The 19410-nt window shown below is 46.1% G+C and overlaps 1 protein-coding gene across 1 annotated transcript in view; it reads left to right on the top strand.

Moving 5' to 3' along the window:
• The first annotated feature begins 18126 nt into the window (after positions 1–18126).
• Positions 18127–19410, top strand: part of LOC108261209 (caseinolytic peptidase B protein homolog) — a 62679-nt gene continuing 61395 nt past the window's right edge. The window contains exon 1 of the mRNA XM_053687326.1: positions 18127–18735. Coding sequence (XP_053543301.1) covers positions 18285–18735 — 451 coding nt within the window. The 5' untranslated portion in view covers positions 18127–18284. The remainder of the gene's footprint in view (positions 18736–19410) is intronic.

Here is a 19410-nt window from a genome sequence, read left to right as displayed (position 1 = left end):
TCTCTCACATTGGCTAATGTTAATGTTCATGAGTCCACCATCAGGAGAACACTGAACAGCAATGGTGTGCATGGCAGGGTCACAAGGAGAAAGCCACTGCTCTCCAAAAAGAACAGTGCTGCCCCTCTGCAGTTTGCTAAAGATCACGTGGAGAAGCCAGAAGGCTATTAGGAAAATGTTTTGTGGATGGAGGAGACCAAAATATAATTTTTGGTTTAAATGAGAAGTGTTATGTTTGGAGAAATGAAAAGACTGCATTCCAGCATAAGAACCTTATCTCATCTGTGAAACATGCTGGTGGTAGTGTCATGGTATTATGGTTGGGTCCGGTTTTGCTGCATCTGGGACAGGATGACTAGACATCATTCATGGAACAATGAATTCTGAATTATACCAGTGATCTCGAAAAGAAAATATCAGAACATCTGTCCATGAACTGAATCTGAAGAGAAAGCGGGTCATGCAGCAAGACATCGATCCTAAACACACGAGTCGTTCTACCAAAGAACGGTTAAAGAATAAAGTTAATGTTCTGGAATGGCCAAGTTAAAGTCCTGACCTTAATCCAGTAGAAATGTTGTGGAAGAACCTGAAGCGAGCAGTTCATGTGAGGAAACCCACCAACATCCTAGAGCTGAAGCTGTTCTGTACTGAGGAACGGGATAAAACTCCTCCGAGCCGATGTGCAGGACTGATCAACAGTCACCCCAAACGTTTATCTGCAGTTATTACTGCACAAGGGGGTCACACCAGATATATACGCATAAGTGTTTGTCAGTCCACAAGTGGTGAAGAAGAAGAACGCCTACAAGCACACGGGAAAAATTATTGAAGATGGCGACGAGTTTAGCTCCGTCCCCACTCGTTGAGAGGAAATGTGGTAGGAGTCAAATATGGAAATACTTCACATTCGAGGCGGATGACAACAAACATAATTGATGCTGTGAAGCTGGTGTGTAACTGATGTTATCGTTCATTTCAAACAAAGCAAGGAAACACCTGGAATTTGGCGAATCACCTGAAAGACGGTCCTATATTATATTTGTCTGAGGCAACTGTATTGTAGCCTTGAAACCAGCTAACGTTACGCTCCATGTAATGTTGCCGATAGCCATTTATTTGTTAATGACGCTAACACATTGCAATGTTATAAACTACCTCCTAATGGTCCACCATGCATCGCCATTCAGCCCATGTCCTGTCAGCTAAATGTAGCCTAATGTCACTAATAATTATTCGCATGTTCAGGCTTTTAATAAATCTTTTTGGCCTGCAACCATATCAGTGAATTTAAAATAATGCTTGCATTCAGAGTATAAGGGGTGTGTGTCTGTGTTTAGGAGTACACCTTAGCCTCCACTGTTTTATTAGTCATTGTCAGACAGTGTTTGATAACTAAAATTGATCCATCAATCTATCAATCTCTCTCTCTCTCTCTCTCTCTCTCTCTCTCTCTCTCTCTCTCTCTCTCTCTCTCCCCTTCTCCGTCCCTCCCAGCATCAGCCAGAGGAGGATGTCCTCCAGGAGAGCTTTTATTTAATTTTTTACAATTATTTATTTATTTTAAACCACACCGTGGTATCGAGTATTGTGTACTTTTGGTGGTATCGGTACTGACTACTAGATTTTTGGTATCATGACATCCCTACGCAGTGCCACAGGCTGATTGGCTCTATGCCACACCGCACTGATGCACTAATTCGTGCAAAAGGAGCCCTGACCGAGTATCGAGCGCATAAATTAACATACTTTACAGAAGGTCGACATTTCTGTATTATAAATTTATTAATATTATAAAAATATAAAAATTGAGATACTGGATTTGTGATTTCCGTGAGCTGTAAGCCGTAATAATCGAGATTAAAACAAAAAAAAGGCTTGAAATAATTCACTTTATGTGTAATGAATCTAGAATATATCAAAGTTCCACGTTTTCAATTAAATTACCAGGAAAAATTTGACTTTTTTGAGATGCACCTGTAAGTGTAGGTTAGATGGGGTAAGATTAAGTCAGAAAGGTGGTGTAGGTTAGACAGGTGGGTTAGACGGGTTAAGGGTAGGTTAGGTAGGTGGGTTAGACGGGTTAAGGGTACGTCAGACGGGTAGGTTAGACAAGTGGTGTAGGTTAGACAGATGGTGTAGGTGTAGGTTAGACAGGTGGTGTAGGTTAGACAGGTGGTGTAGGTGAAGGTTAGACAGATGGTGTAGGTTAGACAGGTGGTGTAGGTTAGACAGGTGGTGTAGGTGTAGGTTAGACAGGTGGTATAGGTTAGACAGGTGGTGTAGGTTAAACAGATGGTGTAGGTGTAGGTTAGACAGGTGGTGTAGGTTAAACAGATGGTGTAGGTGAAGGTTAGACAGGTGGTGTAGGTTAGACAGGTGGGTTAGATGGGTTAAGGGTATTTTAGACGGGTTAAGGGTAGGTTAGGTAGGTGGGTTAGACAGGTTAAGGGTAGGTTAGGTAGGTGGGTTAGACAGGTTAAGGGTAGGTTAGGTAGGTGGGTTAGACAGGTTAAGGGTAGGTTAGACGGGTTAAGGGTACGTCAGACGGGTAGGTTAGACAGGGGGTGTAGGTTAGACAGGGGCGTTAGACAGATGGTGTAGGTGAAGGTTAGACAGGTGGTGTAGGTTAGACTGGGGGTGTAGGTGAAGGTTAGACAGGTGGTGTAGGTTAGACTGGGGGTGTAGGTGAAGGTTAGACAGGTGGTGTAGGTTAGACTGGGGGTGTAGGTGAAGGTTAGACAGGTGGTGTAGGTGTAAGTTAGACAGGTGGTGTAGGTTAGACAGGTGGTGTAGGTTAAACAGATGGTGTAGGTGTAGGTTAGACAGGTGGTGTAGGTTAAGGTTAGACAGGTGGTGTAGGTTAGACAGGTGGGTTAGATGGGTTAAGGGTATTTTAGACGGGTTAAGGGTAGGTTAGGTAGGTGGGTTAGACAGGTTAAGGGTAGGTTAGGTAGGTGGGTTAGACGGGTTAAGGGTACGTCAGACGGGTAGGTTAGACAGGGGGTGTAGGTTAGACAGGGGCGTTAGACAGATGGTGTAGGTGAAGGTTAGACAGGTGGTGTAGGTTAGACTGGGGGTGTAGGTGAAGGTTAGACAGGTGGTGTAGGTTAGACTGGGGGTGTAGGTGAAGGTTAGACAGGTGGTGTAGGTTAGACTGGGGGTGTAGGTGAAGGTTAGACAGGTGGTGTAGGTTACACTGGGGGTGTAGGTGAAGGTTAGACAGGTGGTGTAGGTTACACTGGGGGTGTAGGTGAAGGTTAGACAGGTGGTGTAGGTGTAGGTTAGACAGGTGGTGTAGGTTAAACAGGTGGTGTAGGTTAAACAGATGGTGTAGGTGTAGGTTAGACAGGTGGTGTAGGTTAAGGTTAGACAGGTGGTGTAGGTTAGACAGGTGGGTTAGATGGGTTAATGGTATTTTAGACGGGTTAAGGGTAGGTTAGGTAGGTGGGTGAGACAGGTTAAGGGTAGGTTAGGTAGGTGGGTTAGACAGGTTAAGGGTAGGTTAGGTAGGTGGGTTAGACGGGTTAAGGGTAGGTTAATATACGCTTAAAAACCTCGCTCGGGATTTCTTTTTCTGATTTTTTTTTCAGTCGGAAAATCTGCGGCGTTCCCGGGGAAAACACTGGAGCCGTGCAGGTGTGGAAGTTTAGTTTTGCTGGCCTATAAAGCGTCGCGTTTAGAAACAAGCGGTGTCCAGTGCGCGCGCGTCTCGTGACGTTCAATTAGTGTCGGTCAGCAAATCCAAACAAGCTTCACAAACACACGCGGACGCTCAGATTTTAATCGCTGAGCTGGCTCTCGCGCTGACAACGCAGCGGACCAATCAACAGCGTTTATCCCGACACCGCGCGCGAGACACGACAAACAGCTCCGGTACGAAAGCGGAGGCTGGAGATCGCCGTTCCTCTGTTTAGTGCTGGAGCGCTGAGTGGGAGAACCATCCGCCGCCGCTGTTTAGGTCTTCCCGTGCACGCGCACACGCACGAGTGCACACACACAAACACAGGCCTTGAGATGAAAAAGATGAGTGACAGACGCGGACCGCCCACCTCACCGCATGCGCGTGCGAGAGATGATGATGACGTGTACAGTTATTATGCCTGCTACCTGTTTCGTTTGAATCGGATACTAATGTTAGAGAAGAGTGTATTAAAGAGAAGTGTTTTATACTATATACACCGCCCTCCGTTAATATTGGCACCCTTGGTAAATATGAGCTGTGAAAGCTGAGAAAAATTGTCTTTATTGTTGAATGTTTTGATCTTTTGTTAAAAAAAATTCATAAAAATACTCTGCTCTCATGGATATCAAACAATTACAAACACAAGACGGATTTATCCAAAAAAATAATGTGTGTGTGTGTGTGTATATGTGTGTGTATATGTGTATGTATGTGTGTACGTGTGTGTGTGTGTATCTGTGTTTATATATGTGTATAAAAGTGTGTATGTGTGTATATGTGTGTATGTATGTGTGTGTTTGTGTGTGTGTGTGTGTGTATGTGTGTGCTTATGTGTTTGTGTGTGTATGTGTGTATGTATGTGTGTACATGTGTATGTATGTGTGTGTGTGTGTGTGTATGTGTGTGTGCATATATGTGTGTGTGTGTGTGTGTGTGTCTGTGTCTTTCTTTATTTGAGTGAACTAACGCTCGTTATCATTAAGGCCTTCACATTTGTCCTTGGTGTTCTCCTGGTTATTCGTCCTTCACTCACTATTTTTTTATTTGTTCATTTCTTTAACTGTCCGTCCTCACGCTTCAGTCCCAGTCTCCTAAAAACTCTCAACTCTGATTAAATTGTGCAAACTGACGTGTTACTGTGTGAATAGCTCTGTAAACAATGCTACAATGCTAGTGTCAGTGAACAAGAGGTTGCATTATAAAGCATTATAAAGTGTGTACCTTTAATCTCTACCCTTACTGTGATCATTTTCTTTTTCCAAATCTCAAACTTCTGCATTGTGCACAACTCCACACTGACTCCACATTGAGATAAACAGGGCTAACGATTTAACAATGCTAATCCACAAAATACTGATAACTAGTGCAACATCACTAACTATTTCCTGCCGCTGCAATTTCACCACAAGTAGTTTTCTGCAAAAAAAAGCACAAATCTGCAATTTGCATCACAAATGTTGAAAAATGCCACAGCAAAATCAAGCGTTTTTGACCGCAACAATTTCAAAAACACTCTGCGAAATCCTGTATGGACTGAATGGAGAGAATAAAAGAGAATGAAAACAAATCCGAGTGTGCGTGTGTGTTTGTGTGTGTTACAGTAAAATACTGAGTGACAGGGTGGTGTGATGAAGTGGAGTTACTGTATCATGCTGAAATTGATTCTTTTTCTATAACAGCACATCCCCAAGTGTTTTTTACCATTTTACATTCTTTTAATCCATTTATAGTTACATTTAATGTTGGTGCAATGAGTCACTTCCTGTTCTCACTTACGCTACAGCAGCTATAAACAGTGGTTCCCTCACCAGCCTCTCTTTTTTACTTCCTCTTGCCTTGAAGTTAATAAGATGAAAGACGCAGCTTGTCACTTTACCAAGAAACCGTAAAGTGTAAACTCCTCTGTCTTGAACATGTCAGAAAACTGTTAGAAAAGTGCTGACACTGGAGACTCCTTCCATAAACATTCCATAATTCATTTGTTCATTTTTAAATTGTCAATAAAAAATCATATTACTCAACCAAAATGTAGTCAATCAGATAACCTTTGCCGTGTGTGAAGTGGAAAATTGTGTACTGTTAATATGTTGCTGTTGTAGTAAACATGGAGCCTGTTCATTCAACATGGTGTGTAAATACAAAGCATTTATAAGAGTGATGCCACAGGGACGGGGACGTGGTGAGTGTGCATGCACATTTTCAGTTTTATATATATATATATATATATATATATATATATATATATATATATATATATAATTCTATTTTATTGTATAGAAATCTAAAATAAAGGTTGTCTCAAAAGTCTCCACATATAGCAAAATGTAACTTTATTTAAAAATCCTCCTGTACATGTACAACCATTTCTTTATAAACACACACACAGTTGTCTCTCACACTCATGATGAATTATGTTAACATATCTTGTGTTCTGTATGTAACTGCATGTCCATCACAACCTTGCGATAGCTTCCTGATCCAGCCATGAGAACGATTTCAATACGTACTTCTTTTGTCAAAGCTGTTCTTAAAGATTATCTGAAAAAAATATGTTTTTTTCCACCCCAAGAGGAGTCCAGGCCGATGAAACTCAATCGGGGGGTGCCGAAGGAGGATCAAGACTCCAGGCCTGCCGGAGGGGGCCCCCACACTTCAGACCCACCGAAACCAGCCCAGCAAAGAAAGGAGACCCCAACCCGGCCGGCCTACATGGCCCGGGGCAAGAAGAACGCAGAAGGTAAGTCACACACACCCCCTAACCCACTCTCGTCTGTATTTCAACAGGTGAGCCGGCAGGGGAACTTCGGCCAGGAGCAGAAAGAGGACGACTGCCTGAAGCATTGCTGGGCCAAGGTGTGGCAGATTGATGGGGTCGACCATAACCCAGAACACAGGTTAGCCACCTACTACTTTCTAGTCAGGGGAGGCCTGCTATATCACCGAACCCAGCACAGAGGTGAAAACGTGGGCCTCCTGGTAGTCCCCAAGACCCAAACCCAAACACTGTTGCACCTGGCCCATACCCATCCGCTCGGGAGCCACCTGGGGGCCTGAAACACAGGGGAAAAACTGAGGGACCGCTTCACCTGACCAGGGATGGATGCAGAGGTCCGGGCCTTTTGTCAACGGTGCCCTCAGTGTCAGCATGCCGCCCCTGGGAAGCCCCCACCGGCGCCACTGATCCCACTTCCCATCATCAGTATCCCCTTCAAAAGGATCATCATGGATCTCGTTGGGCCACTCCCCAAGTCCGCCCGGGGCCACGAGTACATACTCGTCATCGTGGACTATGCCACCCGGTACCCCGAGACAGTGCCACTATGCAAAGCCACCTCCCGCAACATCGCCAGAGAACTAGTACTCCTGTTCAGTCATGTGGGGATCCCAAAGGACATTCTGACCGACCAAGGTACGCCTTTTGTGTCCAAATTAATGTCTGATCTGTGTCGGCTGAAACACCTCAAGACATCTGTCAACCACCCGCAAACTGATTGACTGGTCGAAAGATTAAACCAGACGCTAAAACAGATGTTGCACTGGGTGGAAGACGAGGAAGGAAGTCTTGCACTGGGTGGAAGACGAGGAAGGAACTGGGACCTCCTCCTTCCCTACGTGCTCTTCGCCGTCCGGGAGTGCCCCCAGGCATCCACGGGCTTCACCCCCTCCGAGCTCCTCTTCGGACGGCGACCTCGAGGACTGCTGGACGTGGCCCATGAAGCGTGGGAGGAACAACCATCCCCATTCCACTCGGTCATCGACTACGTGCAGGAGAGGCGAGAGAAGACTGACCGTGATAGTTCAGGAGCACATGCTCACACCGCTCAGGAAGAACAGAAAAGGGTGTACAACCGTCCAACCAGGCGATCGGGTGTTCCTACTAGTGCCCAGTAGCTCCTGCAAGTTCCTGGCCCGGTGGCAAGGCCCGTACACAGTTCTCGAGCGAAAAGGCACCATAAACTACCGCCTGCAGCAGCCTGGTAATCAAGCACAGGAAAAACTGTACCACGTAAATCTGCTGAAGAAGTGGGCAGAACCGGCACCGGTAGTATTGGTGTACGCAGCTCTGGACACAGATCCCGGCAAGGATACCTTGGTAGGGGACTTCCGACTGAGCGACAGATGGAGTAAGATGCAACTTTCGGGGCTCCTGCAACAACCTTTAATATTATTTTATAGACACTTTTTTTGTGGCATGTTTTTGGTGTAAGTTGTGTCCAACACCTTAATCTTCACTTTTGATGTCCAAAATGCCAGCAAAAACCAAAGGCGGGAGCGTTTCGTCTGCTCCGCTTCAGGGGCCTGCTCCACACGTTGCATCTTCGCCTCGTAGTGATCCCTCCTCCCCCGCGAAGGAGTTGTTATGCCCAATGTCCCCCCCCGAGCTCCAGGCAACCTTGGGCGAAAACTTGATCTCTATCAAGGAAGAGCTACAGACCGTAAAGCCGGAATTGACAGTCAGTATTATGAATATCCAGTCGGATGTGAGCACCTTAAAGAATACCATGGGTGAAATGGAGACTTCACTCTCCACCTGCTGTGATGACATTGCTACGCTACAGGCTAAAGTGGAGCACCTTTCTGCCGAGTTGGGGAGAGTAGAAAATAAATGCAAGGATCTCGAGGCTAGGTTGTGGCGCAACAATCTAAGCATCGTGGGTGTCCCTGAAGACTCAACCAGCTCTTCCACACCGGCAGCTGTTTCCACTCTGCATAAAGAGGCTTTTTAGCTGGACAAAGAGCCCCTTCTGGACCTCGCGCATCGCAGCCTACAGCCGAAGCCCAAACCTGGCGAGCGCCCCCGCACCATAATCGCCCAACTCCATTATCATGCGGACTGAGTGGACATCATACGGCGGGCCAGAGCCCAACAATGGATGAAGGTGGGTGACATGGTGTCTCTCTCTTTCCCGATCATACCGTGAAGATAGCCCGTACTCATGCCGCCTTCAATGACATCTGCCACCAGCTTCGTGAGATACCGGGAATACGGTTTGGTCTGCTTTATCTGGCACGCCTTCGCGTTACACATGACGGCACCGAGAGGGAGTTTAAATCCCCGGAGGACGCCAGAGCCTTCATTAACACATTGATCAAGTAAGAAAACTGATAACATAATAGGCTGATTATCCGTCTCCAGAATTGAAATGGACGACTATTAACTCTACAACACATGATGTTGTAGTGAATATGTTTGTGTGCCTTGCTCTTTATCATTGTTTAGTTTGCAGGAACCCTGACGTTGGTTGACTATTACTACGCTACAGGCTGTTAGCTGTCAACAGCTGTTAGCTTTTCTGTTAGGGATTTAACTCCTTGTGGAGTTTGCACTGGGTTCTCCATCGTTTGGGGATGGGGATGATGTAAGTGCTATGGTGAGGGTGGGAGGGGGGGGGGGACTGTTCACTGTCTTGCCAGTTTGGCCTGCCAAGTGTTTGTTTGGAGTGTGTGAGTGTTTTCTCTTTTATTTTTATTTATTTATTTATTCTTTTTTTTCCCCGTCTTGTTTCCTTTCCCCTTTTCCTTCTCTCAGAGGCGATGCTTCGTTTTCATTTTCTTCCTGCCGTAAGCACTTAATAAATGTCCAGTAATACTGGAAATTCTGGCTGACGTGAACTTTGTGAGCTGGAACATTAAAGGTATGGGGAGCCCTATAAAAAGATAAAAAGGGTATTTGCTCATCTGAAACGGCTCAATGCGGAAATAGTGTTTCTACAAGAAACTCATATGCGCACCACAGACCAGGTTCGGCTTACGTCCATGGATTTCTGAGGTGTTTCACTCTAATTTCAACTCTAAGGCCAGGGGGGTTGCCATTTTAATTGGTAAGTCAATTCACTTTTCATCTTCCAAATTAATATCAGATGAAAATGGCAGATACTTAATAATTTCAGGTACATTGTTGCATGTATTATTAGTTAATATTTACGCCCCAGGTTTTGATGACCCACACTTCATGAATAAGCTTTTTGTGCGCCTCCCTTCATTACATAATACTCTCCTTATATTTGGAGGAGATATGAATTGCGTTGTTGATCCTAGGTTGGACCGCTCTACTCCCAAGACCACGACAACCTCACTAATGTCAAGTACGCTTTCTGATTTCGTGGCCAAGAATGGTTGCATTGATCCTTGTAGATTCTATAATCCCAGTATCAAGGAATATTCTTTCTTTTCGCAGATGCATAAGTCCTTCTCTAGAATTGATTATTTTTTCATCGACGCCAAACTTATTTCCAAAGTGTCGGTGGTTAAATATCATCCTATTGTGATTTCTGATCATGCTCCGCTTTCTTTGGATATTCAGCTTTCCCCCCTACTCCGATATTCAACACAGTGGAGGTTTAATACTCTGCTTTTGTCAGACAATGAATTTAATACATTTATTGCAGCTTCGATTGATTTTATTGAAATAAATCAGAATGAGTTTGAACCTATTTCGTGTTCTCTGCTGTGGGAATCACTAAAAGTGTACTTATGGGGCCAAAACATTTCCTACTCCGCACATTTAAACAAAACACGTACAGCCAAACTTCAAGAGCTATCGACTAAAATTGGAGAAATAGATCGACAATTGGTCACTGGCCCCTCTTCTGCCTTACTTAAGGATCGTGTTGACTTACAGACTGAATGTGACCTCATTACAACTGCTGATGCGCCTTCTTCTACCTTCACGCTCCGCATATTATGAACATGGCGATAAGGCGAGCCGACTTTTGGCCCACCAACTTCGTCGCCAGGCAACCTCGCGCATGATCCCTCAAATAAAAGATTCATCTGGCATACTCCATACAGACCCTAATACCATTAACTCAGTCTTTTGCTCATTCTATTCCTTTCTGTATATGTCTGAATTTCCATCTGGGACTTCTGACATGAATGCTTTTTTAAGCAGTCTCAACTTCCCTACCATTAACCCAGATGTTGCTAAAGATCTTGATTCACCATTAACCTTAGAGGAAATCAACCTAGCCATAAATAACATGCAAAACAATAAAGCTCCTGGCCCTGATGGATTCCCAGTAGAATTTTTCAAGAGATTTAAATCTAAACTGTCCCCTTTATTGCATTCTGTATATAAGGAGTCTCTGCAGGATGGCTCTCTTCCTCCTACTTTACCACAAGCCTCTATAAATCTGCTTTTAAAAAAGACAAAGATCCGAATCTCTGCAGCTCTTACAGACCCCTCTCCTTGATAAATGTGGATGCTAAAATTCTTGCTAAGGCTTTGGCTAGTCGCTTGGAAAGAATTATTCCTATCATAGTTTCAGAAGAACAAACTGGATTTATAAAGGGACGTCAGCTATTTTACAATGTCCGCACCCTTTCAAACATTATTTACTCCAAACGCTCTACTACAACCATCGAAGTAGTGATCTCAGTCGACGCTGAAAAAGCGTTCGACAGGGTTGAATGGGACTACCTGCTTACTGTATTACATAAATTTGGATTGGGTGATACATTTATTTCTTGGATATGCCTTCTGTACACAAATCATTGTTTCCTACTTTTCCCTCCTCACCCCCAAATCAACTATGGGATGATTTTCTCTCTTCTGACCCTCTTCAGAAATCTCTTATTTCAAGAATTTATAATAAACTTTTATCCTACGACAGCTCACCTATCACTAAAATCATTGTTGCTTGGGAGGGCAAATTGGGGTTGACTCTACATGAAGCCTGGTGGGACGGTGCCCTTAACAAGATCCACACAAGCTCATCTTGTGCTGGTCTCTCTTTGATACAGTTCAAGGTATTGTACAGGATTCATTTTTCCAAAACACGTCTGTCACAGGTTTATCCCACTGTCATTGACAGCTGTGATAAATGTCATGCCTCTCCCTGCAGCCTAACCCACATGTTCTATTCCTGCCCATTATTATTCTCCTTTTGGCAGAGATGCTATTTTGATAGCATCTCAAAAATACTGTCTATTACCGTTAAACCCTCTCCCCATATAGCCATATTTGGGTATCCGGAGGATTATAACAGGTACAACTCGAACCAATTAGATCTCTTGGTGTTCACTTCCTCGTTAGCAAGACGGCGCCTTCTTTTCCATTGGAAATCTATAAAGCCTCCCTCTAGCACTCATTGGCTCAGGGATGTAATGTCTTTCCTAAAATTGGAAGATTAGGTACTCTCTGGGTGCCAACTCTGATAAGTTTTACAGTAAGTGGCAGCCTTTCTTAACCTTCTTCAAATTTCTGCCATTTTTGTCTTTGTCACGAATCGTGACGGAGTAGAGATAGGACAGATGCAAGTGCAGGATGAACAGTTGTTTATTAGAAAGAGAGACAGGCAGACAAATCCAAAACGTGATCCAAAACGTAATCCACAAACATGCAAGAGGTCAGGTGATTGGCAAACAGGCATACACAGGGCAAGGCAGGAATCTAGGTCGTGGTCACAGAAAACAGGGTCAATAAACAAAACGAGAAATGAACTACGACGAGGAACTGGAAGCGGATAATCCAGCGTGAACTAACTCTAAACATGGACCGTGACTATGACTACTGTACGAACTAAACTAACTCTATGGTAATCTTCCGCGTTGTGTGCTGGGAGGCGCGCGGTATATATGTGGACATGATCAGTGTCTAAACCGTTAGCAGCTGAGAGCAATACAGACACACGTGAAATCCCAGCCAATGACAGAACAGGGAGGAGACATGACAGAAACATAAACAAAACACACGTGTCCAGATGTCACTATGGTCAACAATGGAAAAGCAGGCACTCGTGCATTCGTGCTTAGAGCACGCTGCTTCAAGGGGGAATCATGACAGAACCCCCCCCAAAGCAATGAGTCATCCCATTTCATTGGCGGCCCCGGCCCCCTGGGCTGAATGTCCCAAGAGGAGCCAGGAAACTGCACGGTATTCTTGGCGGCGCAGGGAAGCGGAGCTACGTCCCTGGCTGAACAGGGAGGCAGAGTGACGACCACAGCCGAGCAGGCAGGCTGAGTGAAGTCCTCGGCGGAGCATGAAGGCAGAGCGATGACCTCGGCGGAGCAGGGAAGCAGAGCGACGTCCTCGGCGGAGCAGGGAAGCAGAGCGACGTCCTCGGCGGAGCAGGGAAGCAGGGCGACGTCCTCATCGGAGCATGAAAGCGGAGCGACGACCACAGCCGGGCAGGCAGGCTGAGCAAAGTCCCCTGTAAGGCCAGGGAGAGGAGCGTGGGTCTCCGTGCGGCCAGGGAGAGGACCGTGGGTCTCCGTGCGGCCAGGGAGAGGAGCGTAGCTCTCCTTGAATCAGAAGGGGGGAACGATGTTTGCCATGGAGCAGGAAGGCTGAGCGATGTCCACAGCTGAACAGGAAGACTGAGCGACGACCACAGCTGAACAGGAGGACTGAGCGACGTCCACAGCTGAACAGGGAGGCTGAACGACGACCACAGCTGAACAGGGAGGCTGAGCGACGACCACAGCTGAACAGGGAGGCTGAACGACGACCACAGCTGAACAGGGAGGCTGAGCGACGACCACAGCTGAACAGGGAGGCTGAACGATGACCTCAGCTGACCAGGGAGGCTGAGCGACATCCACAGCTGACCACGGAGGCTGAGCGACATCCACAGCTGACCAGGGAGGCTGAGGCTCTGAGGTCACCAGGTGAACCCTGGGCATGGGCGGAGCTTGGGTGGCCGTGTCAGCAGACTGGGGCGTGAGCAGAACTTGGCTGTGCGTGTCAGCAGACTGGGGCGTGAGCAGAACTTGGCTGTGCGTGTCAGCAGACTGGGGCGTGAGCAGAACTTGGCTGTGTGTGTCAGCAGACTGGGGCATGAGCATAACTTGGTGGGTCAGGTCATCAGACGGGAACATGAGCAGAGCTTGGTTGTTTGTTTCAGCAAACTCTGGCTTTGGCAGAACTTGGGTGGTCATGTCAGTAGTCTTGGGCGTGGGCTGAACTTGGGTGACCGGGTCGGTAAACTTGGGTGTGGACAGAACTTGGGTGACCAGGTCGGTAGACTTGGGCATGGACAGAACTTGGGCAACCGGGTCGGTGGACTTGGGCATGGACAGAACTTGGGCGACCGGGTCAGTAGACTTGGGCATGGACAGAACTTGGGCGAACGGGTCGGTAGACTTGGGTGTGGACAGAATTTGGTCGTTAGGCTTAGATATTAGCGGAGCTTGGTCAACTGGATCAGCAGGCTTGGACGTGACCTCAGGAACTTGAGACTTGACTTGGACCTCAGAGACTTGAGACTTGACTTGGACCTCAGAGACTGGAGACTTGACTTGGACCTCAGAGACTGGAGACTTGACTTGGACTTCAGGGACTGGAGACTTGACTTGGACTTCACTGACTGGAGACTTGACTTGGACTTCAGAGACTAGAGACTTGACTTGGACTTCAGAGACTAGAGACTTGACTTGGACTTCAGAGACTGGAGACTTGACTTGGATTTCACTGACTGGAGGCTTGACTTGGACTTGGATTTCAGGGACTTGAGACTTGACTTGGACTTCAGAGACTGGAGACTTGACTTGGACTTGGACCTTACGGACTTGAGACTTGACTTGGATTTCAGGGACTGGAGGCTTGACTTGGACTTGGATTTCAGGGACATGAGACTTGTCTTGGATTTCAGGGACTTGAGACTTGATTGGACTTGGACCTCAGGGTTGAGCTCTGGTGCTGGAGCCTCCCTGTTGACCTCTAGCTGGAGCTCTGCATGAGTTTGCCTGTAGTAGTGGGTAAATGGCAGGGTGGGTTTGCCTGCCAGACTGACCCCCCCCAAGAAGTTGTTCTAGCTCGACCCTCACCTCCGGACACCCGAACCGCATCATGAATTCCCCCACAAACTGTTCTACACTGTCCAGGTTCCTACAGTGCTTATCCAGTTGGAGCTGCACCCACTGACGGGCCGGTCCAAAGAACCGGGCCCACGTGAATCGGAGCCATTGCTTCTCCTCTGGCTTAGGGTCTAAGAGGCTGGAGAAATAGAATTGACAGTCTACCAGAAAATATTCAGGGGCACCGAAAAATCTGTCAAATGGATCAGGAAGCTCCATAAATGTCCATTGTGGGAAGTGGACTGAGTCCATGGCAGGGAGGGTTGGCGTCGACTTCTGGGTTCTGCGTTTTTTCCGTTCTCCTGCTGCATCCATGTTTCGGCGGAAGATTCTGTCACGTATCGTGACGGAGCAGAGATAGGACGGATGCAAGTGCAGTATGAACAGTTGTTTATTTAAAAGGGAGACAGGCAGACAAATCCAAAACGTGATCCAAAACGTAATCCACAAACATGCAAGAGGTCAGGCGATCGGCAAACAGGCATACACGGGGCAAGGCAGGAATCTAGGTAGTGGTCACAGAAAACAGGGTCGATAAACAAAACGAGAAACGAACTACGACGAGGAACTGGAAGCGGATAATCCAGCGCGAACTAACTCTAAACATGGAACGTGACTATGACTACTATACGAACTAGACTAACTCTATGGTAATCTTCCGCGTTGTGTGCTGGAAGGCGCGCGGTATATATGCGGACATGATCAGCGTCTAAACCGTTAGCAGCTGAGAGCAATACAGACACACGTGAAATCCCAGCCAATGACAGAACAGGTAGGAGACATGACAGAAACATAAACAAAACCAGATCCAGTGTCCAGATGTCACTACGGTCAACAATGGAAAAGCAGGCACTCGCGCATTCGCGCTTAGAGCACGCTGCTTCAAGGTGGAATCATGACAGTCTTCTGATTGAGGGACCCCCCCCCTTATTTTAGTCATTAAAACTTTATTTAGTTTATTCATTTATTTTAATTTGTATTTCTTTCTTTCTTTTTATTATTATTATTATTTTATTTTATTTTAATTTTTTTAGCTATTGATATTTTTTAACCTGGTATGTACGAATGTATGAATGTGTGTTCTAATCTGTACACAAAACAAGTATGGCTCCCATTTTGTTGATTCACTGAGACATACGAAATATTGTCTGTAACATTTTTTTTCCTCTCCTTTTGTAACTGTGGATCTAATTGTACTGAAGTGTGTTTTTTTCTTCCAATATGCCATATCTTTCAATAAAAATATTTATAAACATTTTTTTTTTAAAGGGTACCTTGGTAGAATTGGGGGAAGATCTTAGCCCCACACAAAGACAGGAGCTAACCGAGTTGGTGGACCAATTCTATGATGTGTATTCTACCTCCCCAGGAATGACGCAGTTGGTCCACCACGAGATCAAAACCCATCCAGGAGTAGTGGTAAGACAGCGGCCCTACCGTGTCCCAGAGGCCCGGAGCAAGGCTACTGAGGAAGAAGTTGGCGGAATGCTGTGGGACCACATCATAGAGGAGTCCAACAGCCCCTGGTCCAGCCCCATCGTCGTCATGCCGAAGCCGGGCGGAAGTATGTGGCTTTGTAATGACTTCCGGAAGCTGAACCAGGTCTCCGAGTTCGATAGCTATCCCCTCCCCCAGGTGGACGACCTCGTGGAGCGACTGGGGAGGACCCAGTTCATATCTACCCTAGACCTAACGAAAGGCTACTGGCAAGTCACGCTGGCACCGGACGTGAGACCGAAGACTGCCTTCAGCACGGCCACCAGTCACTGGCAGTACCGGGTTCTCCCCTTCGGGCCACATGGGGCACCCACAATGTTCCAGCGGCTGATGGACTGTAAGGCATTATGAACTGTAAGACCACATGACTGGTGATTAACTCTTTGTTGTGATTGGTCGATGTGGATGTTGATCCTCATCATGTGTTAACAGTGAGCTGATATTTGATTAGGTCACTGACTATGTTTACATGGACAGCAGTAATCTAATTATTGACCTTATTCTGAATAAGACATGTAATATTGTGATTAAGGTGTTTACATGAGTTGATTTTAGAATATTCCTTTCATGTTATAGAACATAGCGCGATTAACAGCACACGTCATTACGTCGCTGCGCCACGCCGTCCGACGTCCCTCCAGAATTTCACATATCGAAGTACAGTTGTTCTTTGTTATGGGACCGTATACAGTTTTGGATGTTTTTATTTTTAATTTTATGAAAGCTTCAAGTGCAGTTAATTATTAGTCGTGCTGTACGTGCAAATAGACGACTGCTTGAAGCCGTGGGATGCGTCCCAAACAACATAGTTACCTACTGTATAGTATCTGGAATGCGTGTATTTCTCCTACTATACAGCAGGTAAGTACGCGGTTTCGGACGCAGATGTGCTCTCTTGTTTACCGTCAAACGATTGAGCGCTGCCGTGTGTGATCGTGTCCTGTCGCACAATGCGGTGAAAACTCCCACACGACGTTAATAGTGTGATTAAGGTGTGTACACGTCTGTGATACACGTCGATAATGCGACTAAAATAGGAACACTCCACACGTCTTAATTCCATTTGTGTTTATATTGAGTATGACTTTAATCAGATTAAGTTGTAATAATAATTGCTGTTTACATGCTAGTTTCTTAATCAGAGTATCGTCTTAATCGGGTTAATATCGGATTACCGTTGTCCGTGTAAACGTACTGAGTTGAGTTAGTCTAATCAGTCTATCTCACCTCTCTGATGTACAGACGAGCAGAAACTAAAACAGACTGTTATTTGATTTTCATCAGGTGCGTTTGTGGTGCTGATCAGATTGTTCACTGGAGTCAATCCCAGAACAAATCAAAGTCCTGTTTCTCTTTAAATTGAAATCAAGGTGCAGTTTTGTAAATGACTTTTGCTGCCCATGAGTTTGAGGAGAAATAAAATGATGTAACTAAAACAAAATCCTGAAGGAGCAAACCACAGTCCAGCGGTATGTTATCCTGTCTCACATTATAGAAGAAAACTGCACCGATGTCCACGTCATGCTGTCTATAAACTCATTAAAATGGCCTTGCTGTGAAAGAACATGTGCTTACTGGAGATTTATTCCTCTTTTCTGTCATTTACAGTGTTCTCTTTGTTATTAAAGTTTGTCATGTATTTCACTACAACAACACTCTGAATGAGGAAAGAGAATTCAACATTCCATTTATTTTGCATTCAATTTTATTTTTCATTCAGTGTGTGTGTGTGTGTGTGTGTGTGTGTGTGTGTGTGTGTGAGAGAGAGAGAGAGAGCAAAGCACTGACTAGTGTTTTTAGAGAGCGCACTGCGCCACCTGCTGGTCACCAACACACACACACACACACACACACACACACACACACACACACACACAGAGAGAGACACTCGAGTGAACACACGCACACACACACACACACACACACACACACACACACACTTTGAATGTAAACATAAAGGATGTATGCCCATATACTCAGTGGTGTTTTGTTGTTATTAAAACATATTAAAAGTTAAAGAGAACTGCTGTTGTTTTCTTGGTCAAATCGCGTCACTGTAGAAACGTCTAGAACGCGCGCGCTGATTGGCTGAGCGGTGCGGAACTCGGTCTCCCATGATGCACTGCGTGTCGGTGACGTGTTCCACGCGCTGAGCCCGGTTCTTCGTGTTTGTCCGGGTCTGATCTGTCACCGTGCTTCTATCATTCATTCCTCACTGATTACCGGAGACTTTCCGTGCTCTCTACCTGCACTGATCTCCCGGTAAACGCGCGGCTGTAGCTCGGTATCCTGAGTAACGCGCGAGATGTTGTTGTCCGCCGTGCCGAAGCGTTTGCTCATGCGCATGTCGCGCAGCTTGTCGCCCTGTCGCGCGCTTCACACCGAACCCGGCGAGTCCAATGTGCACGAGCTTGAAACGGCTGTAAGGAGCAATCCGGTGGTTTTCTCGTCTCGCGCGTCCAGAAAGTGTACGCAAATGAAGGAGCGCGAGGAAGCGTGTAGCAGCAGTGGTAACCTTCACGCGCAATACCGCCAGCTGGCCAGCAGGTGGCGCACGAGCCTGGAGAGTCGGAGGGGCTCGTGGGCAGCGCTGGTCACCGCAGGACATTCCGGGACTTACCGGGAGGAGATCTGGGGGCAGAACAGCGGGGGGCAGAACAGCGGGCCCGGGGGGTGGAGAGGAGCAGCTTCGGCAGGAATTCTGTCCACTGCCGCCCTGGCCTTCTGCTTCAACAGAGACAACCACAGCAACACCGGTAAATACATAAACAAACACAACACATTCATATCTTCATCATCATCTTCATCATCATTCATACATTTTCAATTCAGTTTTATTTATGCAGCATTTTAACAGCGAACACCAAGCAGCTTTACAGAAATCCGGATGTAGCTTTCAATCCCTAACCACTTTAACCTGGTCAGGGTGACGGGGAATCCGGACTTTATCCCGGGATACTGGGCTGAAGGTGGGAGAATTCACCCTGGATGGGATGTCAATACATCACACACACACACACACACAAATTTAGAATATCCAATCCACCTGCACAGGTTATTGGGAGTTGGGATGAAACCACCGAACCCAGAGAAAACCCCACAGACACCGAGAGAACATGTGAAAGTCCACACAGATAATAACCTGAGACCAGGATGAGACCCCGGAGGAGACTATACTACCTGCTGTATTACCCAATAATAATAGTAATAATAATAGAAATAATAATAATAATAATAAATATAAATATAGCTGCAAGCAGCAATTACAGGGCCAAGCACAACAGAGGCAAAGTAGGAACTAAGCAAGCATCAGAGCTTGACCAGCGGTTCGGTTTGGTCTAAACATGAAATCCATAACTTATTGCTGTCATGGAGTGAAGACGGTCTGAGTCTAATTTGGTGAAAATAGGACAAAAGGTCTGAAAAGCAAA

Source organism: Ictalurus punctatus, chromosome 17 (assembly GCF_001660625.3).
Source record: "Ictalurus punctatus breed USDA103 chromosome 17, Coco_2.0, whole genome shotgun sequence".
Lineage (NCBI taxonomy): Eukaryota > Metazoa > Chordata > Actinopteri > Siluriformes > Ictaluridae > Ictalurus > Ictalurus punctatus.
Note: the sequence above shows the minus strand (reverse complement) of the source record. Positions and strands in the feature narration are given on the sequence as shown.